Source organism: Argiope bruennichi, chromosome 11, assembly GCF_947563725.1.
Source record: "Argiope bruennichi chromosome 11, qqArgBrue1.1, whole genome shotgun sequence".
NCBI classification, from domain to species: Eukaryota; Metazoa; Arthropoda; class Arachnida; order Araneae; family Araneidae; genus Argiope; species Argiope bruennichi.
In genome coordinates, this window is record NC_079161.1 from 45,257,060 (window position 1) to 45,282,559 (window position 25,500).

At 25.6% G+C, this 25,500-nt stretch overlaps 2 protein-coding genes across 2 annotated transcripts in view; one reads left to right on the forward strand and one right to left on the reverse strand.

The window, feature by feature from the left end:
- Positions 1-141: 141 nt before the first annotated feature.
- On the forward strand, positions 142-17,750 carry LOC129957390 (26S proteasome non-ATPase regulatory subunit 13-like). Its single transcript, XM_056069689.1, has 13 exons — positions 142-321; positions 2,745-2,823; positions 4,703-4,737; positions 4,930-4,985; positions 5,120-5,163; positions 6,262-6,348; positions 7,096-7,267; positions 7,880-7,959; positions 10,721-10,846; positions 11,554-11,616; positions 13,628-13,708; positions 14,968-15,084; positions 17,561-17,750. The coding sequence occupies exons 1-13, from the start codon at positions 224-226 to the stop codon at positions 17,654-17,656; spliced, it is 1,134 nt and encodes a 377-aa protein (XP_055925664.1). The 5' UTR covers positions 142-223; the 3' UTR covers positions 17,657-17,750.
- Positions 17,751-21,478: 3,728 nt separating this feature from the next.
- Positions 21,479-25,500, reverse strand: part of LOC129957655 (neither inactivation nor afterpotential protein C-like) — a 170,150-nt gene continuing 166,128 nt past the window's right edge. The window contains exons 23-24 of the mRNA XM_056070097.1: positions 24,570-24,681; positions 21,479-21,727 (exon numbers count right to left, since the gene is read on the reverse strand). Coding sequence (XP_055926072.1) covers positions 21,605-21,727; positions 24,570-24,681 — 235 coding nt within the window. The 3' untranslated portion in view covers positions 21,479-21,604. The remainder of the gene's footprint in view (positions 21,728-24,569; positions 24,682-25,500) is intronic.

The following is a 25,500-nucleotide window of genomic DNA, read 5'->3' on the forward strand; positions in this document are numbered from 1 at the left end:
TAAAAGTTTCTTTATTTGGACTAATATTTTATTTTATTTCTTTGAATGCTTTTAAAATGCAATGTTTTATAGATTGATAACTCTAGTAAAGCACACAACATTCAATAAAGTGTATAAGTTTTTACCGGCGAATGGCAATGATCTATTGTCGTTCTGTATTTTGTTTGAGTCACTGTCCAAAGATTTGAGAATTTGTCGAACTAGTTTTAATTTCATCGTCAAAATGAGGGATGTCAGTGCTTATTTATCTGCTCAACAAACGCAAGGCTCACCAGAAAAGGCTCAGGAATGGGCACAAATGGAAGAATATTACAACAAAAAGTAAGATGCTGTTATAAACATTAAATTTTGTCTAATCATCATAAACAAAAGCAATTATGCATTGTGCCTAGTTAAAACGTAATGAATGGAATTTTATCAGAATTCTTATAAATACATTGAATACTACTCATATGTAAATAATTTTTTGTGTATATTTATTTAATAGAATTTGTTCTATCATTTAATTTATTTGACATTTGTGATTAGCAGGGATTTCGAATATTTTTTTCCTTCTAATTATTATAATTCAATTGTCCTGTTATCATAGTAACAAAAAGCGTTCTTATGGAAATCTGAAAAGGAAAGCAGTTAATATGTAACTGAAATTCATTATTTAAAGTATAAATTCCTAATATGAAAGAATTGTTGACGAACGTTAACTTAGAAAAGATAATTTTGAAAATATAAATCTAAAAAATTAGGAGGAGAATGTCACAGGTCCTCCCGACTGAAGTTTTATCTCCGTTCAGAGTAGCAATTTTTATTTTAACATTGTTCATATTTGTATGTTTTAATACTGTGGTTGATCCAATGGATTATAAGAATTCTATTTACAACACAAAAATTTGTATATGAGTAATTTTAGTAAATTATGTAAACATATATATTATGAATCCTCTTGTATGTATCACAAAACAAAAATACCTAAAATCTAGTTTATTTTGAAATTTTAATTTTCCTGTGTTCATAAATTTAAAAATAACTATATAATCTTTGCTTTCCCCCTTAAAATAATTTTTTACCTTGTTTATTAACTTAGTTTGAATTAGTATGAAACTAAAAATATATTGAAATCTAATATTATGCGAGGATAAATTAATTGCAAAAGAAGCAGATCTTGTACATAAGTACTATGCTGGCTACGATTATGACTCCAAAATAGAGATTTTTTATTCTTGTTTTAATCAAATGTTTCTGGCTCTTAGATTATATCAATGCAACTATTAAATAATATTTATATGATATATGCTTTTAAAATTTTTGCTTTTAAATTACTTTTTAAGTATACATATATTTTTACATAATTAATTTTCAGATTGCAAATTTTGTTAAAATGTAATTTCAAAAGGGTTTAAGTATTGAATGATAAAGAATGAATTTAAGCAATGGTAAATATCTAAATGTATTAAGCTTTTAAATTGAAAATTATAATAAAAGAGTGGGGCTTGATCGAGGATTCTGGTGCTGTAGCCAAAATTGAATATTTATGAAAATTTCTCGCTAAATGCGACTATCCTTACTTCTTATGACCATGTGGGATTAAAGATTTTTAGAGAATGAGTTTAGGAGAGTAGATACAATTTGAAAGACACCTCACCATAATCTTAAACTGAAACTTTTTCAGATATTTATTTTCTTAAAGGAGAAGAAAACTAAAAATGTCAATTTTACAATTTTAAATCCTTCATTGAATTTTACTTGACAAGTAAAGTTTTGTATATCATTAATCAACTATTAATTATAAATGAAATGGTAAATGTTTGACTTCATCCTTTATGAGAACATTAGGAACCACAAAAACTTTGTTAAAAATTTCTAATAATGATTATTGGAAAGATGTTTTGACACGAATCTGTGCATATCCTGATTTTAAAATAAAGCAATATTTGCATTTTTTTTTTTTTTTTTTTTGCTAATATTTACTGCTATGTAAGACCAAAAGAAGATTTCTAGTTTTGAATTGGTTATAAGATTTTCTTAAAGGTTGTTGCTTTTTTGATTGATTTATGTGATGGGCTGATTATTTTTTCATTGAAATTATGCATTCTTATTCTTAATGTTGTTTTCTGGAAGTAGTGTCATTTTGAATCCCAGATAAAATATTTCTCTTTTATGATCATTCATAAAATTATTCACTTTTTTGTATAATTTGGTAATATTTACTGCTATGTAAGACCAAAAGAAGATTTCTAGTTTTGAATTGGTTATAAGATTTTCTTAAAGTTTGTTGCTTTTTTGATTGATTTATGTGATGGGCTGATTATTTTTTCATTGAAATTATGCATTCATATTCTTAATGTTGTTTTCTGGACGTAATGTCATTTTGAATCCCAGATAAAATATTTCTTTTATGTTTATTCATAAAATTATTCACTTTTTTTGTATAAAAAATGAGCATTAGTAAGTATAAAAAAAACTATTTCTGAATATATAAGATTTTTTTTTAAAATCTACTTTAACTTAATTTCTTAAATCTTTTGTAACTTTCATGGTTTTATATCCTTTTGATAATAATTTTGAAGAAAATAAATTGTTCATCATATGCACACTAATTTAATAATCTGAAAAATTTATATCAAAATAAGTTTTTGCCTTACAAAAGAATTTTTATTCATATGATTTTAGAAATTCTTTTTTATTAAGAATATTTTGTTATTCCATGGTATTTTTTTCTGAACTAATGTTTCATTTAATTATTTTAGATTATGGCATCAACTTACTTTAAAGCTTACTGCTCTGGTGAAAAATCCAAGTATGCAACAAGGAAAAGCGTTATTAGAGGTATAAAAGCATTTTCTCTGAAATTTGTATGTTATACAATTTTTCCCTCATACATTTATATTATAAATACCTATATAAAGAATTTTTGGAATAAGTTGGAAAAACTATGACTGCATTAAGCATACAAGTTTGTTAGGCCTAAGTGAAGAGTAGTGTGCACCAGCCGATTGTCGCCAATATTGCAACCCATCGGATCCCTCTTATAGCAACCGTACTGCTGTTTTGTTTACTACTTTTTGCAATGGTTGAGTTGTACTTAAACTACAATTAAATTATGAAAAATGTTAAATTAAAAATATTAAAAAAATATCGATTAAAGATTTTACTTTTGTTCTTTATTATAATTAAAATTTATTAAATAAAGAAATTTAAGCTTATAATAAAAAGTTACTTTCTTCTTTCTTTTTTTAATGTGAATACGAACAGAAAATATTTATTCTTTTGAAATTTTTAATTGTCAGTATTCACTTTAAAAAAATCGTCTGCCTTCTCACTTTCAAAGACAGCTGCAAATGGAATTCTTCGCAGTTCTCGTAATTCTTTTGGTGTTATAACGGTTGGTTCCCTTCATAATTTGTTATGTCGGGATTATTTCGAACCTGTAGAATGGATGAAGGGCGAGTTAAATATGCATACATATGTATTTTACGAGTTAATGAAATTACGAAAGGATGCTTGTTTGAAATTTTGTATTGAGAATGGTTTGATATCGAACCGGCAGAATGGATGGAGGGTGAGTGGAATATATTTTTTTACAAGTTGATGAAGGTGGGGAAAGTATGTTTGTTTTAAATTTTGTATGGAGAATGTTCCGATTGCTTATTTCTCCGTTTTTTCTTTTCAATTGATTATGTACAGTTCATGTTATCTATACAGTCCTTATGTTCAATGTGCTAGCGAAGCTACTAGGTTCCCGCTGCTAGCGAAGCCGTAGGATGTTTTTTTTAAGTTAAAAAATTCTGCCCGGTGCCTTCTACAGATGCCTTCGGCATCTGTAGAAGGCACCGGGCAGTATGAAAAAAAAAAAAAAAAAAATACTTATCAGTAAAAAGTTCTAATTAGATGGCGGGAAATAGTAACCGTAACTGTTCCACGGAAGTATTTGTTTATTTTGTCCGCCATCTTTATTGGCGACTTGGCATTGTTGGCGCAGCTGGGTGCACACTAAAATTCACTTTTACCGTTTGTTATACAAAATGTAGATTTTTTTTTTTTTTAAATCCTTAACTGAAGTTGGAATTTTATGATTTATGTGTAATACACAAAGTCAATATATTGTATATTTTCTCAGCACTTATATTTATGTCTCTCCTCTTAAAAAAAAAAAAGTTACCTGTGATTAATTGCTTGCAAATGAAACACACTATGTATAATATAACTGGAGAAATCTTGACAACTTATGTAAAATGGAGTTTAGCATTATATGAAAACCGCCTAAACTGGGGGCTGTCAATATCAACAAGTACCATATTCTGTATCATATTAATCACATTGATGAATTACAATCTTTTTTTTTTTATTTTTTTGTTTTTAATTTCTGCTTCAATGCTATACTATATAGCTATATATGTGTTTAAAGTTAATTGTATATGATTGAATTTATTTACTGTTCTTTAGTTATATTTCTATCATGATTTTGTACATCATTATACCATTTTAAAATATATGTGCTGCTTTATATTTGAGTTTAAAATAACTAAAGTTTTACATTTCATGAAGGTATTTTAATTTAATTCATGAATAAGTATAATGTTACTAATTCAGTCTCTTTATCATTCACTTAATTTATTTCCAGCACAAATTAATTGAATGTTAAGATATTCATTGCACAGTATGGTGAATTATGTACTGATATTTTATGTCACTATTCATTTTTCAGTTATATGAAAACTTCCTGGCTGATTTTGAGAATAAGTAAGTTGCTTGTGCATTTTAATATAGTGCTATATTGAAAATTTTACTGCAATAGTTTTTGTATTATGTTTGATTCAAAAGTTTTATATTGATTAAAATCTATTCTGTGTTTGTATTTGATACATTTATTTGCATTTTAATAACTTATTAAATGTAATTTAGTTAATAGTAATAAAAAGAATTATATTTTAGGATCAATCCCTTGTCCCTTGTAGAAATCCTGAAGTTTGTTGTTCGACAGATAGACGGTAATGTTCAATTTTTTTTTTATCTCTTTAAATCTAAAAATTTTTTAAGTACAAATTGTGCATTATATTAAGGAAATGAAAATGATCTGTTCTTTTTCTGCTTGTTAAATTTCTCATCTTTCCCCTCCTTATAGATTATGATAAAAAGATTGACTTTATGACCAAAACCAAAGAAAAGGTAAGTTTTGAAAATATTATTTAATTTGTTTTCTGGCTTCTTTATGGCACTTTAAATTCCTTCTGTATCCAGGATTACTAAAAAAGTGATTATGTAGTAGTAGCTTTAAATTTCATTTCGTTCAGTGTAACATGTTTATTTCTTAAAAAATAATAGAAAGCTAAGTTTTCTTTAGAAATTAATATTTAGTTCTGAAAATCATCTATTTCACATATTTTTTTATTTTTATAATATTGTTAAAAAAAGGCAGATACATTAGCATAATATTATAATTGAAATGTATATTTAACTTATTTAGATCTTTAATTTTTCGATCAACAAAATATAACAATTAAAATAAATGGGGAATTAATATTAAATTTTTTGATATTTAATTGAAGAAAATGATAAAATACTGCAAGAGATTATTTTAAAAAATCAAGCATTTTAATGTTTATACTGAGGTTTGTATTTAAATTGATATGAAATGAAGCTATTTTCTGTCATTTATATCTTCTAATAGTCCATATTTTGATTTTTTTTTTCTTTGAGTTGAAGTGAACTTTAAGAAAAATATTGTTTAAAATAGTTTAAAGTTTCAATTCAAGGTGATTTTTTAGAGCTATTTGTGTGACAAATATTAAAAGTATAATGTTGCCTAAATGTTTCATTCCTTACAATTTAATCTTTAGTAAAATTTAATTTTTAGAATAAGTGAAAGGATTTTTTAATAATTAAATATCGGTAACTGGTAAAGGAATGATTTAAAAATATATAGCAATAATAAATATATATATATGTAAATTTTTTGTACATAAAATATAAATGTGAAAGAATTTCCTTTTCTGTTCTAAAGAAATTAATTGATGGCATTAATTGAAGGAAAAAATAAAGATGGTTTGATTCAAATGAATTAGAACTATCGCATAAGCAATAATATAATTGGAATGATATTCTCAATGATTCAATTTAAATTTTAATACTTGTTTGTAAATTTTTATTTTTGGGGTTAATAAAGGAAATTTTTGTTATCTAAAGCATGTAAAGTCTTTTGTATTTGCACTAATAGTTTAGATAAAGTATTTAATGCTTTGACATATGTTAAAACTCAATTTTTAGGTTAAAGGTAACAATGAAGCAGTTGTATTATGCAACATCATTCTTGGTCTTTTGAAGTTAGAAAAATCAGATTTGGATGGCGTAAAAGTATGTACTTTATTGTATTTATTGGCTATTCTGTAATATTTCAGGTTTTTTTAGATAATTCATTTAGATGTAGCTTAGAATAAGATTTAACACATAAGGAAATATTTTAATATTATTGATTTCTAGAGATTGTGAAATTTTTTATGCTCATGTTTTTGTATAGGACTATGTTTTTCTGAATGTATGCTTATAAACACTTATTAAAGAGGGATAATGAACAAATATTCAATTTATATTTCTATTTGAAGTATCTTAAAAGCATTTTTTGTCAACAGTTTGTATGTTTATGAATGGTATTTGAACAAAAAGTTTATTTATTAATTTTTTTTATTCTTAATGCTTAAGTTTCATTAAAATATAATTTTACTTTTGAAATCTCTTTTAATTTGAAATTAAATTCATATTTTAAATTCATGGAAAGCATTATTGCATTTTAAGAGGGTTCATATGTCTCCAAGTATTCCATAGTTATAATAAAGCTTTTACATTGCAAAATTTAAATGCAGTTTAATATGTAATCAAAAGTAATTGTTTGAATTCTGAATTTTATAGTAAAGTAGAAAATCAAGTACGTATCAAGAAATACCAAAATTTTAATCTTCTACTATATTTCAATTATAATAAATTTTATAATTTAAATTATAATTTTCTGTAAAGAAATCTAAAGATTTTTATCTAATGTTTTATCGAAGGAAAAAAAATGGCAATTTTTCAATATTTGATTAATTTTTGCATTTGCACCAACAGAAAATTTTGGAAGAAACAGAGAAGATGATTGATGATATGGATGGCATTAGTTCAGTTCATGGACGCTATTATCAACTTAGCAGTGATTATCATCAGATAAATGGTCAACATGCCGAGTACTATAGAGATGCCCTGAGGTATCTAGGTTGCACTGATCTGTCAGAAATTGATGGTAAGGCTTAGAATTTTTTTAAAAAGTGAGCTGAATCTTGTAATCATCCATCATTAACATTGAATGTATGTGGCATTTTGTATTTGAAAGCTGTCTCCTCTCAGATTGTTATTTTCCTATGTCACAAAATCAGAGGGCTGTGATTTTTTTGAGGTTTTTTATATAAGATTTTAAATAATTTGTCCTCACAAAATTAATTTTTTTTCTTTTTTTTATGTTCTTGTATGCATTAGTGCAATATACATACATACAAATTATATTTTTAAGTATTTAAATTGTTCTTTCTTACTGATAAAACTGAATAGTATTTCCACCAAATTTTTGTTTTCTTAAGTAACTTGCATATTATTTTAAGAAATCATAATTGTATTGAAATTTTTTTTTGAATACTATTTACCAAGAAAGGTGTTTCATTATTTCAATGAATAAATTTTTATTGATTTCTATCACGTTAAGGGTGGGAGGATGTTCAGGAAGAAATGGTTTTGATTTTTAAAAAATGTCATTAAAAAGTTGATTGTTTAAATTTTTATAGCTTTTTTTTTCCTGGATTGATAACATGTTTGTTATTCTTATAGTTTCATGAATTTATTTATTATTTTCTGAATATAGAGGAGGAGAAGAAAGCTAAAGCTTTCACATTGTCATTGGCAGCTCTGCTTGGAGATGGAGTTTACAATTTTGGTGAACTTGTGAGTATTGATCTGTATTAAAATCAATTTTCTTTCTTAGTACATAGTATATGTAGAGCACATAATGACTTCAGTAATTACTATTCCTCTGTAGCATTTATCAACTTATAAGTTTAGTTTAAAGTAGATTATATTGAAATTATTATGAAATTAATAAGAAAAATTCATTGCCTTTCATCTGATTTAATTTTGCTTTTAATCAGTATCAAAAACTAAAGCTAAGCTTTCTCCAGTTGTACACTTTGTTATTTAAACATTATTGATTAAAAAAAAAACATATAAATTAATTTCATATCAGAGACATATTACTTTGAAAATAATATATGTATTCTACTGTTTTATTCTCTTTCAAATGGTTTATTTTGTTTTGTTTTTTATTTGGAAGTTTCAGTTATATTATGTAATAGTGTAAAAGGTTTTTTTTTTTAATTTCTTTTGACTGATATTAATCTTATATTATAAGGAAGAAATATGATTGGAATTTGCTGTTGATTTATTGTCAAACTGATTTTGAATTATTTTTAAGAAAAGATTTGTTTTATGTTTTGGAAGTGATGTAATAGTATATAGGAGTGATGTTTCTAAATGTAGTCTATGATAATTTAAATTGACTACCTGGTGAAATTTACAAAGGATATCATTTTGTCTGACTATATAGACCTAAATGCAGTCCTAATGTATCTGAAAATAACTGATATGGTAAAGTAGGATTTAGTTAAATTTTAAATATTATTTATTGATATTATGTGTATTAAAGTTGTGTGTAAAATGGAAGTTGTTTCTTTTGTTTGACATGTGTAGAAATATATATTTCAGAGACATGGCATTAGCAATGTAGATTTCTGTGTTTGGGGAATTGAATTTTATCATTCTTAATGTTTCATCTTCTTTTATATAATTATTCTACAATATATTTAATATCTCAAGCACTTTTTGTATAAAATTTTTCATTTTATTTTTCAATTACATTTATTTTACCTCTATGTGTTTATGTTTAGCACAATGTGTGGTTATTATTTTATGTAATTCAGTTTTATTTGTCCTAAGTCCATGTCATGTCCAGTTATATCATTAATGTATGATTTGGTTGAAGGTTTATTGTGTCTGCCAATCTGAATTATCACAGACTGGGTCTCAGGCTAAGTATGTCCAGCAATTGATTTCAGATTTGACTATTCCAGTTGAAATTTAGCTATTTCCATTCAGTCAGTAGGAATGTGATATTTTAAAGCTGTAGCAGATAGTAAAACCTAAACTGTTTGAGCTATACAAAAAAAAAAAAAAAGTTTATAAAAGGATTAAATTTATAAAGTTTCATCAAAATTTAATTTTATAGGTATCAAATATATATATATTTTTTTGATTTAGTTGATATGAAATATCCCTGGGTAAAATTATTTAATCATATTGTGGTGTGGGGAAACAAATATGGTATCTGGATTACTTTTATAGATTTGTTTATTAATAATATCCTTCTGAATTACTAAATGGACATATTTTGATTTTTAAGAGAATTTTTACGTTGAACAGTGTCCTGTTAACCTCATATTAGCCATATCATTTTAATTTTTCTCATATTGATAATCTCAGATCTGTTAAGTAAGAATAAGTAATTTATAATCTTGAAATCACCACACAGTTAAAGCATTGAAAATTCAGCCTTTTGCTGATTATATATGAATACAAATATATATTTGCTTTAAATATTTGAGACCTCTATATTTGTAAATATGTAAACTCTGATTTTCATCTGCCATTGAAATACCATTTTTTAAATTTTTATTGTGATTTATATTTTTCATTAATATTCAAAAACAAATATAAGAAAAATGTTTTCAAAATCAGAGAAATTTCATCATCATTACAAATCCTAAAATTGTCATTAAATGTATTGAAAATTTTGTGATTATGTAATGAATTTTTTAAGAAAAAATTTGAATATATGCTAATAATTTTCGAATGAATTGATATTTGATTTTAAATGTAATGCAATAGATATTCATGAAATAAAATACTTTGACTTTTAAAACACCATCAACAAAACTATATTTCTATAGAATGCCTGCCATATGTAATAAATGTTTTTATGTTTTAATCACTTTAAAAAAAATAGAATTGAAGAATTTGCTTAGCTGAAAAAAATGTTGTTTTTCTTTTCAAAATTTAACTTTTATTATTTTGTATTTATGTAATATTTCATAGCTACTTATATAATTATATTTATTTTAGAGGATGTTAACTAACTCATTTTTATTCAATTGTTTTAAATATGCTTAAAATGTTATAATAAATTTTCTAGATTGAACTCTTTGAGTTTTACATCTTATGAAGATTACTTTTTATTTCTGAAAATTCATTCCATTTATAATTTTTCTGAAATTTAAATTTTGTATTCATCTTTAATTTCTAAAAATTGGATGCAAAATCTAATCTTTATTTGCTTGCAGTTTGTAATATAGATGTTGTAAATTGTTTACATAATGTGAAATTAATGCTAGTCAGTAGGAATCTCATTTTGGCTATTAAAATAAAAATTGTTTCATAAGTCAAAATTCACATATCTTTGCAGATCTTCCTATTGCAAATCATTACTGAATTTATGGATTATTTTCATTATTTTTAAAAAGCATTATGATTTTTTTATTGTTTAATTTTTTTCTTCTAATTTGTTTTCTTTAGTTTACCTTTCTTTCTTTTCTTTTCTTTCTTTCTTTTTTCTCCCCCTTTTGTGACTATTACTTAGGTATACTCTCTTTTTCAGCTCGCCCATCCTATTCTGAATTCTCTTAAAGGTACCAGCAAAGAATGGGTAGTTGATCTTCTGTACACATTTAATAGTGGTAACTTGGGGAAATATGAAGATCTCAGAAAACTTTGGTCAACACAAGTAAGTATATTTCTGATGCTATTTAGAATGATGACTAAAAAATGATAATTAAATTTAATTTATAAGGTACAATGACATATACTGGTAATTATCCAAGATCACAGTATGGGAAAAATGTGATAATATATCATTAGGTATATTTAAATATTCTTAAATATAATTCTCATATGTTTAAAGGTGATCTATGTGAATAGAATTTTAGATTTTATTAATCATTACTCTATGCATTATTTATAGCCTGTCATAGCTCTATTTTTAAAATGGTATTTAATTTTATGAACTCCTATAATTTTAAGCTATGTAGAAACTAGGTTTTATGCATACAATCATTCAGTGCTCTTTACATATTGTCTGTTTGAGCTGCCAGCAATTATAAACAATTAATTATTTACTCTGATTCAAAATGTATTAATGTATAGCAACTAGCTGTTTGTCATATAACTTGAAGATGTACTTTATTAAAAAAAAAGATTTTTATTGAATTATGAAATAGCATCTAAAATACATTCTTTTCCAAAATTAATTGAAAATTTATGTATGCTTTCTTTAATTTCTTTATTATTTGTGTTATTATTATTTATCTGGAAGGAGTTTGATTAATATACTTTGGTAATTGAAAGTTCATTGTGTAGGAATATATGTTAAACAAACTTCTTTTCTTGGTTATTATTTTGAATGTAAAATTGTCAGCATTCCCTTTTTTTTAGGCTGATTTGTCTGCTCATGAAATTGCTTTGCGCCAGAAAATATCTCTGTTGTGCTTAATGGAGGTAAGTTGAATTCTTTGACGAGATCAAGAAATTTATAATCATTTATACATAATTTCAAGAAATTTATAATTATTCATGCAGAATTGAAGCTTATTATCTTTTGTGTATATGTATTGATAAAAAGAAAGTCCTTTGTAATTGTTACTTTTTTTTTTATGAATTCATTTCTTTCTCTTTGGTCTGCCATTTAACTAATATTGTCGGAATTTGTATGTAATTTGAATATTTCTGTTATAAAAAATCACATTCTCTATTATGATCATTATTAATCTTCTAGTACCATGCTTAAAAATTCTGTGAATTATTTTAACAGTTCTTAGGTTTTTAAATATAAATGTTCATATCTATTTTTACTGCTATTATACTTAGGGAGCTTTATAGTAATAAACTGCATTATGAAATAAAACTTTAAGAAGGTTTTACTGTGTACTTAGAATTCTAATGTCAAATAAATGTGTTTATATAATTTGTTAAGCATTTTAAGTATTGAATATATCCCAATTCTAAGAAACTATAGGAGAGGAGTTATTCGTTATCAGAATACCAACTCATGTATTTTAGAAAACAAGGAAATTGACTAAAGGGAAACATTGATGACCATTAGTATAAATATAATTTTATTGTAGTTATGATGCAAATAAAGTAAGTTAAGTGTTATAGAAGTGTGAAAAATACAAATAATTTTATTATAAGCACTCAAGTTTTTAGTAAATTAAGGCTTTTTAAGTGCATAAACATAAATTTTCTGAATTAAAAAAAAATTATGTAATTAATTTACATGTTTAGGGTCTAAGGGAAAAGAAAACTTTTATAGTGGACTGCACCACGAGAGGGGTGGAGGTTTCAGTGAAGTACCACCGCTCACCTACGACATATTGTTCTTGTGGCTAATAAATACTTTTTAATTCGTTCTGTAACATAATCATTCATTATTTATTTATGGAAATACCAAAACATACAATATTATCATTGAAAACTACTTATACAATCTTACAACATACACACACAAAATTATAAATGAAAAATAAATAATTTTAATAGCAAGTAATCCTCAAATAAAGTTAACAATGGCAAGTTTTTTACGTGGCATTTAGACTTTAAATGCAATCAACACTATGTTCAAGTTATAAAGAAACACAATATTTAAATTATTTAAAAATTAAGAAAATTATACTATATTAGAAAATATATTTAACATCCCCTTAATATGGTCGCTTGCTAATACAAGAAGAACGCAACTGAAAAGTGAAAATTTTGACCATCCTATTCATATAAACCTTACTCAAATGTAAATAAATTCCTTTCCCACAAAACTCGTGGCAAAACTCCCATAAATTATCAGCTACTTGACGAAGAGAGTCGGAGGATGGAAAACAGATTGGTTTCGCTAACGCGTTTCAAGAGGTAGAGAATCTCATGCCATAGGTCCGTGATGGCATGTCTTTGAAACCACCTAAAAAGATGTCAAGTATGAAGAACTTTTCTTTCACTATTTGATTTGAAAAAAATTTGTATGTTGTAGACAGCTTTCATAAACAAATTCATGAAGGCATTTTGAATTTGTTTATTTTTTGCTTGATGAAAAAATATTAAATCGAAAGTATTGAGAAAAAGCATTAAAAATGACGCAGTTTTTTGTACATTAGAGGAATATTAAATTGTGTGCTGACATCTGCAGGCAAGTCTTAAAGTTAGAACATTGTTTTAGAGCCTTTGGTTTTGATCAGAAACCACCACACATTTAAAAATAATTTCTAGAGAGTGATGGTTTCACACTGATACCACTGCCTGTCAAAGGGTTAAGATTAAAAAAAATCTTAAGATAAAGATAATTGATCTTTATTATTTTTTTATTAGATATTTCTTTTTTAAAAAATTAATATTATTTCTGCATTTTGAAATATATATGGTTGAGTGCTCTGAGCAAATGTATATTGATAATAATCTGTGTTTTAAACTTTAATGATTTAAAAAATATTAATATATTTAAATTTATTGTGACTATTTTTAGATGACTTTCAAAAGACCTGGTAATAATCGTGTGTTGTCATTTTCTGAAATTGCTAGTGAAACTAGACTTCCTGAAAATGAGGTAACCCTTTTTTACTTTTATGATACAAAATTGACATACTGTTCATTTAATAAATGATGTTTAACTGCAATATAATTGACATAATAATATAATAACATTTTTTTAAAATTTTAAATTAAAGGCATAAAGATGATGTAGTATATAAGCATCTGTGTTTTGTACAGATTTATTTTGAAGTGTTTTGCTTGTAATTTTTGAGAATTGTAGAATGGTAATTTTAAACATTCTATTCATTATACAAATCTAAGACATATCTTAATATGAAACCAAATTGTTCAAAACTTGATTATTGAGAATGTAAAATTGAAATAGATTACAAGTCCTGCACAAATGTTTTTTCAAACAAATGTAATTTAATTTATATTATTTATAAAAAAATTAATTCATGGCAGCATTCAGACTATACTTGCTGATTACTAAAGAAGGTTAACCTGCAGCCTACTGATTTTAATCTGCATCTAACAAATGAATCAAAATATTTTGTTAATAATTGTTTAAACTAGAGATTATATTATAAAACATAAATAAAAAAAATTTTAGATTTTTTTTTTAATGTATGCAATCCTTAATCAAGTATTTCTTAGATTTTTTTTTTTTTTTTCTTAGATGTATTGCTTAGTGGAATTAGTTATCAAATGTGAACCTTTCTTCATGTAGGCATAAACTTGTGATTCATTAATTCCACATTTGTTAACAATAATGTTTGCATTGTATCATCAAGTACCTTTTTGCAAAAAAATAATAACCAATTAGAACATGAAAGTTCTTGATGTTTTTTTAAAGCAAATGTTGAGGAACCTCCCCCCCCCCACACACACACTATATATGCCATGCTACATTTTTTGTAACCCTTAGAGGGTGGTGATATATATTTTGCCCACATTTCTGAAGGCCCTTTCCTTTTTTTTCTTATTACTATTACCATCACAAATACATATATTTTTGAGGCATTAAAGCAAAGAGATGGTAACCAGTTTTATACTCTTAATTCAATAATGCAGATAACAGAAGAATTTTGGAAAATACTCAAATTTCTTGAAAGGCTGGGGGCATGCTTTGTCCCATCTCCTTTTGAGAAGACTCAAAGGCATAAAAAATTCTTTAGATGTAAAATATTTTATTGTTGAGGATACAATGTGAACTTAATGTTTTTAAGTCGAAAATTTTGTAAAATATAGTGCAGATTGAATAAATTAAAAGCAAATTTTCGTGTTATCTGCAGCATTTTAATATTTATTTATTTATATTATTTCTAATAGGTAGAGTTATTGGTAATGAAAGCATTGTCATTAGGACTTGTAAAAGGATCCATTGATCAAGTAGATAAAACTGTGAATATGTCTTGGGTGCAGCCACGTGTCCTAGATATTGAACAGGTAAAGTGATTTATATACAAACATTGAGACTATTTTGCTTAATTTATATAAAAATCTTGCATATCTTTTTCATCTTTTAAATTTTTATATCCTTCTTTGAACAAAAATAGTTAAGGATTTTTCAGATTAGTAAATAAAATTATAATAAATAATGTAGTAAAAATATTTATATATACTAATAGTATATCCATACTTGTATAAAGCTCAATGTGTGTGTGTTGGCACTCTACAGGCCAGATCGTTCGACGTTCAGCTAAGTAATTTGGCACATGCATACCTTGGAGGTCAGAAATGTGCACCTGGGGTCCCTTTTTTTTGAATTTTTAATTAGAATTTTAATTATTAATTAAAAACTAACTTTCCCACCAAAAAATCTTTTCATTTCCCCACCGCCAAATGAGTGAGGCTTCAGTTTTTTTCCCCACACGAACGAGGATAGGCTTAACATATTTTCGGCCGATTATTTCAAACGATTCTGTTTATTTTCTTAGTATTTGATGCATTTAAAATTAAACATTGTTAATTAATCGGTCTTTCAGATTCATTCTGAAGTACTTTTGAATTAAAATAAAACAGAATAAAGGAAATTAAAAATTTCTAATTTGCGTAGCCTTACCCCAATTGCCGTAGAAAATTCACGCATTTGCATTACCATAATTGGCGTTGAAAATTCACGCATGCACATTGTGTTCTGATTCTTGACAACTCTATTTTCATTGGATACGGATTTGGTTTTGAAATCTTAACATGTTTCCCACCGATTATTTCAAACGACTCTGTTTATTTTCTTACTGTTTGATGCATTTAAAGCTAAACATTGTTAATTAATTGATCTGTTCATGATGAATCTGAGAATTTTGTAGAAAATTTCTTGAGATATTACATAAATTAAGAAAGATATTCTGTAGTGCCCATAAAATTTAAATACTCAGTGACTCTGTTTTCAGTACATATATTTTTAAAAAAATGCTCCGTTTCAGGAAAAATTGTTCTTGCAATTTAATCATTTCCACTTTAAAGTATAAATTCTACAACAGCTAACAAAAAAATTAGATACATATTATGTTAGGGCTGAAGGCCTTTATAATATTATGAATCAATTATATGACTATGAAAATTTGAAGCTTTAAAATATTTTGATGGAGAAGCTGTTAAAATAGGAGTTACATAAAATATTTAATTATTAAAATTTTAACGAGCATTAAGATTGGCTATCCGGCTGGTTGTCATAGGCAGCTAGTGAATAAATATAATAATATAGTAATAAATTATAATATAGTAAATAAAATTTTAAATGACTGAATCATAGTTGAATGAAGTAATATGTGTTTTTTTATGCATCTCAAAGTTATTGAAAGTATTCCTTCAAATTAAATAATTTTAAATTTGTTGTTATTACATATAATATACTTAACAAATATTTAAAGCTTAATTTTAATGAAATATATTATTTGCTTTGAAAAGCATTCAAATCAAGTTGAGATTATTTAACTGGGTATTTAAATACATTTTATAGTGTTTGATGTATGATTTTGAATGGTCATGGCAGTAATTCAATATTGTGCTAAAAATCTGCTTAATTCACACAAGTATTTTTTTTTTTTTGTTAATTTTCTTGTCAATTTATAATTGCATGTTTTTCTTATCTTATTTAAATTATTGACATTGTTTTTATTATGCATTAAAATGTCCTATTTTTCACATATCATTCATTTTTATGCATTTAATATACTGGCTTTTAATTTAATTTCAATTTCATTTTGACTGTAATCCTATTGCATTTTTTATTTATTGTAATTTCCTATTTAAATATAACAATTTATGGTGTGGAATAATTTTAAAAAATTCTTCTATACCCATTAGGAAACTTAGAAATCTTTTAACTTGTATTTTACTAAAACTTTAATTTCTACTGATTATTCTTGGGTTTTCTATAATTGAATTGCATCCATCAACTAACTTTTTATTATTGACATAAAATATACATTTAATAAATAAGTATAATGTATATTGTCATTTAAATTCTTGTCATCATTGTTAATTCCACTAAAAGAGAGAGAAAAAGCAATGAAATGTTATTGAAAACTCTGCATGTCAGAAGAGTTTAATCGCTGCTCTTTATATATATATATATATATATATATATATATATAATATACAATATTTAGGAATCAAAATTATCATTATTAATCAACTTTATTTATTAAAATTTTTTCAATAATCAATTTTACAATGAGCCACCATCTTATTCAAGGTTAATGCATATTAAATTATTTGTATTAAACATTTTGCTGTTACTGTGGTGTGGAAGTTAGAGAAGTACTGGTTCAGATGTCCTTGCTAGCTTATCATCAAAAAAAAAAAATCTCAAGATCTATAATGTTTGGAGACAAATTGGATTTGATATTTCTTTTTATTGACTGAAATAAATATGTAAAATTAAATAAAACTTGCAAATTATTATATTTTTCTTCAGATTGGAGGTATGAAACAAAGACTGGATCACTGGTGCCAAGAGGTACAAAGTATGGAACTTTTGCTTGAAAACAAAGCATATGATATTTTGACATAATAGTAGTAATCATCACATAGTGTATTTTATCACGTCAGAAAAATAACTCATCTGAAACTGTACACCTTTTGCGTAATAAATGTTTCCGGTTTAACTTTTGACTATGGCTTCTTCATTCTCTTAAAATGGTATTGAACATCGTGCATATTTATCTTGCTGTTATTCATGTTGCTAATAAATAAAATTGTGTTGTTTCTTTATAATTGTTTTTGCAATTTAATGTAAAGATTTTCATTCTTAGTTGTTCTGAAAATTCAAATAGGCTTCACATGTATGTACTATCAGAATAATTAAGAGTGTATAAAATTTTTATGTTTTGGAATTTTATTATTTTACATAATTAAGCATAAATTTGAATGAATTTAAAAAAAAAAATCTATGATATTTTTAGTGATTTTTGATTTTCTATTTGTTTGTAGTTGAATTTTTCATGGATCTAAAAGTTAGTTATTGATTATATTGAAATGTAAAGATCTTGTATTTCCAAATAAAATTTGAAATCCCAATTTAAAACCTAACTCAGTGTGCATATAAGTGAATAATAATGAAAAATTTTCTTCAAAAAAAAAAAATCAAATCCTAAATAACAAAGTGACAAATTTCTAACAAAGCCAAAGTTATGTTATATATTATTATTGTTAGAATTAGTAAACTTTATTAAGATTTATATTTTATTAAAATTATTCTTTTCTTGTATCTCTGATTTATATTTATGAAACAATATAAAAATTTAGTGCATTTTCATGTTTATATTGCCTTGAAATGCATTTTCATCATGAAATTTTTTTAGTTGTATTAATTACTCTGTACTTATGTAATTTCAATTAATTCTGTCCAATCTTATTAAAGTATATCCATGTTGCAAGTAAGGCAGGCCTTAATACTTGATTTTTATTATGGATAAAAGCATATAAGCAATATTAATTTAAGTTTTATAATCGAAGCATCAGAAATATGTTTTTAATGCATATTACCTATATAATATTCTTTTAAACAAAACTATAAAGAATATCAAGAAAATTACTAGTACATTAGAATGATAATCACATTAAGAAACAATTGTAATTTAACAATAAAGTGTGTGATGCCTTCAAAAATTTAATTCAACAATTTTTTATTCTTCTATTGCATTATATGTTAGTGTTTTTCCCATGCTGAATTCCAAAAATAATATTGCATAAAAAACTGATTATGCCATTTAAAAAAATTTCTTTTTAATGACACCAATTAAATTGTGTATATTTTTCCTGAATTTTGGCATTTTTTGTAATATTTTAAGTATTTTCAATAAAAGATATAATTATTTAACAATGACGTTTATATAGTGTTTTTTTTTTTTTTTGTTAAAATCTAAGAAGAGGAGGAATATGTGAACATCTGTTAAAATATATGGAAATAACATGGTTTTAATGTTTTTCACATTTTTAGGTTTAAAAATATTTTGTTAAAATAATCATAAACATCTGATTATGCATAAGATTTAATTGGAATTAAACAATCAATATTCCCAGTGAATTAATTGGTAGCAAAGATGACTAACAATAATCATAGTAATTAATAATATTAGTTTGATTAATAATAAGAATTAGCAAGAAATCTCATTATATATAGAATATATTACAGTCACTTGCATGGAAAAGTGTATGTTAATTTTATTTCATTTTGAATACCAAACTAAAGATTAGAATGCTAACAGAAATTCCAATGTAATACATTTTACCAAAATTCAAAATAACAAAATTAGTTTCCAGTAATCTTTCAAAAATTCTAGGATAGAATATTAAATCATTAAATTCACATTTATAAACAACTTGAATTACACCAATTGAAGAATTGTTTTAAAATGCATTAAATCATGATAACTTTTGCTGGAAGAAAATAAGTTGATTTAATCTTAATCTAAAAGAATTCAATAATCATTTTATATTTTTCTAATGGTTTTGTACAGATTTCTACTCGATTTGGATAAAGTTTGCATGAAGAGTTTAATGTATTTTGCAATTTCAAAATAATATATTAAGCTATAATTTTATTTTAGATGAAAATGAATTTTGATATCATAAAAACATAATTTTTTAAATGATTAGAATTTACACCATATTAATTTAATATACCTTATATTTATTACATAGAAGTAATCACCATTTTGATATTATAATTAAAAATATATAACAAATGGGCAAATATAGTTTAAAAATTTATTTAAATATCCATTATGTTAACTACTGATACATCTTACACCAATCATGTAAGAATACTTTGTACCACAATATGTGTATGCCATATATGGTGCAAAGTGTATTAAGATGAAAATAATTATAAGATTAATTGTGATTGAATTTCTGTATTTGAAAATTGTAGATTCTTTTTTCCTTAATTTTTGTTTTAGAGTAATTAGATAATTCAGAGATAGAGAGTACTGAAACCTTAATTATCCATGTAAAGTTTAAACTTCATATTTGATTCCTCTAAACATCTGTAAAAAATTGGCATGATCTTTGATAAGCTTGAATTTGAACATACACGAGCTAAAAAGGATTTTACTATTTATTTCAAGGAAAAAAAAAATTTTTTTTTGTTCAATATGCAATTCTTGTTCCAGAAAAGAAAATGTGTTGGTGGCATCATTTAATTGTTTTCACTCAGAAAGAGATTTCTGTAAATTTTTAATCTGACTAAATAGCATATTATGTATATAAAATGCAAATAGCCTGAGTTTAATTATGTTATAATATGAAAGATTATATTATTTGTCTTGATGTCACAGACCCTGTAGTTTTATTTTAGGTATTTATTCAATAATTGAATAGATTTTTGTGTTCAAGCAATCGATTTCTTCATCCTAGAAATTCCTCAAGTCAAACAACTTATTTTTGTGCATACTTTGTTTTCTAGCCAGGTTATTTAAAGATTAAAGGAAAGGTCATTGTCTACATCAAAATACCTAAATGATCATATTGAATTTCAATTTTTAGAATGAAAAGTATAAATGTAAGAATTTCCAGAATATTATCTCTTTCCAAAATGAAAGCAAGTTAAACTGGTCATATATTTTCTCAAATGTTAGGGTAAAAAAATAATTGAGTTTATGAAACGATGTATTGATTAATATTCTGAATTATTTGAGATTATATTAGATTTTGATTCTTAGGTAGTTTATAATATGTTTTGAGTCAAGGCCTTCAACTTTCTTCTTAATATCTTAATTTTTGTGTAAATATGTTGCATATATTGAAATCTTGTGATTATGTGGAAAATTCAATTTAAATTTGGTGTATAAGGAGAGAGATTAACAGAAGATATATTTTATATTAATGCTGGAAATATGTTTAACTTTTTGTAAAAAATAGATGCATTATCCTGCCATCCTAATATATTATATATATCGAAATTTATATAAAAATTATTAACTGTTATTTAAATGTAATTGTTAATGGCCATTTTTTTCATAATATGAATTTTCAACTCCCAAATTGTGGACATGCATATATATACATATACTCTTTAACCATAATTTTATCAATTCAGATGAGTAATTGAGTTTCTAAATTGATATAATTAAAAAGGATGTTTAAAAATCAAAAGTAAAAAAAAAATTAGTTTTTTTTTCAACTGTTTAATTGTCACTTATAAAAGTTTTTTTTATTTGAAAATGCTAGAATTTAGATTTTTTTAACTTTGTGGTTTAGATTTGCAAAGTTTTTTTCACTTTCAATACAGATTCTAAAACTTACCATGCATGATTTTCCAACCCAATGACTTGGTTTATTTTTGACTGTACTGTCTGTTATTTGTATTGCTATTTAGTAAGAAACTAAAACAGAAAAGACAATACTTTTTATTTTAGCTTTTTTCGATAATATAAGTAATTTGCTATTCAATAAACAAACAAATCCACATAAATGATTTCAGTTCCATATTTGTCCTTCTTTTATATCAAGATAGACTTTATTTCCCTTGTCTAGCTTTCACAATAAATCTTCGGGCCATGGCTTGGATTTTGATGATTTTCTTGATGTGTGTTTCATACAATCTGGTGAGGTACTCCTCAGTATAATATCTCAGAAATACCTAAAATTGAAAAATCCAATATTTCTTTAACAGATTTAAAGATAAGTTATACCTTTAGGTTTAAATAATTGTATTTTTAAAATTTTTATGAAAAATAAATTCATTTTTTATGTAGCAGCAATAGTATGGACACAAAAAATGTATTAAATATTATTTTGATGTGTCTCAGTATAAATCCAGTTACTAAAACAATGTAAAATATTATTGCATAATATAAAAATTAATAAAATTATAGCAAAAAATGTATGAATAAAATTGCTATTGCTGAAAAAAATCAATTTTCAAAAATTTTAAATTATTGTGAAGATGTTTTTTTGGAGGGGGGGGCAATAATATACTCTGAAACTATTGAGGACAAACGTTAAAAATTCGATTAATTTTGAACAAAAATTATAAGAGAAATCTTGAAAACCCCTTTCTTAAAAGTACTAATTACCTAAGAAGTAGTAACTACGAAATTTTCTAACTCTTAAATCCAGCAAACAGCCTTATAAAGCATGTGAACGATTTTTAATCATCCATGGCACGTGCCCCATTTTAAAGATAATATATATGCCTGTAAAATAATCGATCATACTATGGTTTTATAATATTTTACATCAACCAGATATACGAAAAGTCCTTGACCCGATTCTGCAATCGTAGAATTATTTAAAAGAAAAACTTCGTTTTAAAAATGTTATGAATATCATTTTGAAAAGTTATTAAAATTTTTTCAAACAAACTATTAACCTTTTTCTTATGAAAAAGAAAAACATTTCATCCATTTTCTTGCCTCCGTCAAATATTTGCCTTAATATTTTCTTACACGCACAAATGAGTTATTTATCAATTGCGTAGGTGGATTTCCTTAAGGCTACAGGATGTTGGAAGACAATTAATATTTTTGTCATCATCCGTACTCAATCAGGCAGAGAACAGCAAAAATAAATAAATAAAAATGAAAATTTAATTTAATTTAATTTAAATCTTTCCACAAGGTTATGAAAGTTGTTTTTCGTACTTCTCCATTATGAAATAAATTGTTAATAAAGATATCTGTCTAAGTTTAAAAGGTAGTTTTTGGTCAAAATTCTCATTTTTTTATTGTTTATTTTAAAACCCATTTATTTGGGTTTCCAAATCCGTGTTTGTTTTAGTTCTACAATAAATAAAAACCGAAATATGTGCATTTTTATAAACCACTGTTGTTGAAAATGAAACCGGAAGTTGAATGTTTTTCAACATTTTATCAAATTGATGTCTCTGAATTATAATTTATTTTTTAATATGTTCTAATAACAAGCCACGCGTATTAGACTATGTCTTGAGAACTCTTTTTTATGCCAAAAGGATTGACAATTATATCTGCTTTTGAACATTGTTTATGTTTATAAATCATTTTTAGCACAAGACAAATGAAAATTTTAAATAAATGTTTTGAAAAATTTGGATTTTGTAAAAAATATTTATACGCAAAAAATGATATCTTAAACACTTATTAAACTTTGGGGCGAGGCAATGCTAAGAATTTTTATAAGAATGATTCAATTTTGCAAATTATTGAATTTACAAAGGGCACACATTCCATTTTATTCAAATTAAAATCAAGCATCGCTAAAATAATGGATTATTATTTTAACATTTTAAATTATTTTTAAAGTTTTAAATAGCGTTTCTGTATAATTTAAAAATATATATTGATTTAGAATTTAAAAGAAAATGTTTAATCTGATAATTAATGAGTATTTAGAATTGTTTCTTAAAAAAATGTTTTGTATTTTTTTTTTCTATTCTGTATCAAAATTTTTCATATTTTAATTTTGCATTTTTTTTATATGGAATGTATTGAAACCAACTCCTCTGAAAGTGATCCTCAATTTAATGTTTTGCTGTTTCAATTTATCAAAATTTGCTACTTAGGATTGCTTAAATGGAGATTAAATTAAGATCAATAAAAGTGATCTGTTTGAAAGTTGGGGACATAAGAAAAGAGCACCTGAGATTCGAAATTGCTTAAGGGCCTGAACTGAACTTAATTAACTAATTGAGTGTATTGTATTAACTAATTGAGTAGTATCACCGCTTCATTAAACAATAGAAATGTTGTGCAATTGCCTCTCTGTCGCAACTGCTTGCCCCCCCCCCCCATCGACGGGAGATTGAGAGATTCACTTTCAAAATTTTTCACCATATCAGAGCTTTGTAGAGAGCTGGGTCTTAACTTATGTGGCAATTTAAAAATCATTTTAAAGTTATCATATTATAAGCAATCGAAATATCCAAATAAAGTTTAAAAGGCTTGACTACATTTGGTAATACAATAATGGGAGATAAATAGGATATCATATTTTGCCCATAACTTTTTGGTCTGTTCATTAAGAACTCAATACGATGGATGTCAAAGACGTTAAGTTCGTGGATTTTTACCAAAAAAAAAACAGAATCTGAATTAAAAAAAGGCTAAATAATAATTTTCTTTAATTAAATGTAAAATAAATTATTATGAGTTATTTTGGAGCTAAATGAGAGAAATTGTGCTTGCCCCCTAGTCTTTCCATCCGTTGTCAATTTTTGCCGCCGTCTCTGAATATATCGCCAGAATGATACTATTATGATAGAAAATTTTGCTTGAATGCGCTTTTTTTTTTTTTTTTTTTTTTTTTTTTTTAAGGATTTTGATACTTTGCACATTTCTTAGTCCAATGAGGCTAAAACCTTTATTTCGTAAAATTTTACTTAATATATCAATAGTAATGTTACTTCGAGAAGTGATTTTGTCAAGTAATATATTACATCTTTTCTAATGGTTTTACCAGTGAATCTATTTCCATTTTTTTTTAAAGATTTAATAATATATTACCTTGCTGGTTCCCATTTGCCAGCCATCCATTTTCAATCTGATCAAAAGCAGCTGGCAGTTTTCTTTAGTGAGTTCCACTTCTTCGTCGAAATCGAAGGCTAGATATTTATATCTAAATGTAAATAAAATACAGCATTAAATTGAGGTTAAATATTTTTTATAATGCAGAATGTGTTTGCGCATATATATGAAATAGAAAACAAATATTTAATACCAAAATCAAAAACACATCAACTTATTAGAAAAAACGTATTGTTACAAATCCGTGATGTTGCTTCCCAGCATGATTAGTTCAATCACTGGAAAGACCGTTTTATTATCAGCTCTGTTGGATGCTGATCGGATCAGTGATCCCAGGGCTTGGCGACCATTTGGTAACTTGGCGATAAAATAGAAAATACTGGAAACCTCCAGAATTTTGGTGGTAGAGCCTATAGGGACTGAGATATGCCTGACTGTTCCAGAACCTTCCCTGCCTGCCTCCGGGAACTATAAAAAGCCGACAGTCTCAAGCCGAAGTCAATCGTATAATCAATCGTGGAAAGAGTCAAAGGCGAATAGTTGTATCAGTCCAGCGAAGAGCAAGCGTTGTGTGGAGCTCAAGTGTTTGCTGAATTGATCTGTGTGCCGAGTTCTGGTGTTTATTTCGGAAGCAGCATCGATTCGTATGTGGCGTAGCCAGTCGTGTAGTAGTAAGTTGGCAGTTGGATACAACTAAAGCGAGGAGGCAGTGCTGAATTGCAAGCTTTTGGAAAGACCATAGAGAGTAACTACGTAGATTCCTTCCTCCTGCTGAATTCTATCTGGCTGCTTTGTGTGCTGTGGTTGTTATTTCTACCGATTACTATTTATGGGCTACTGTTCGTTGTAGTGTGCTGCTGTGTGTTACCTGTGTTCGTCTCGGCTGTATATTTGTTGTCTGCGTATTCCT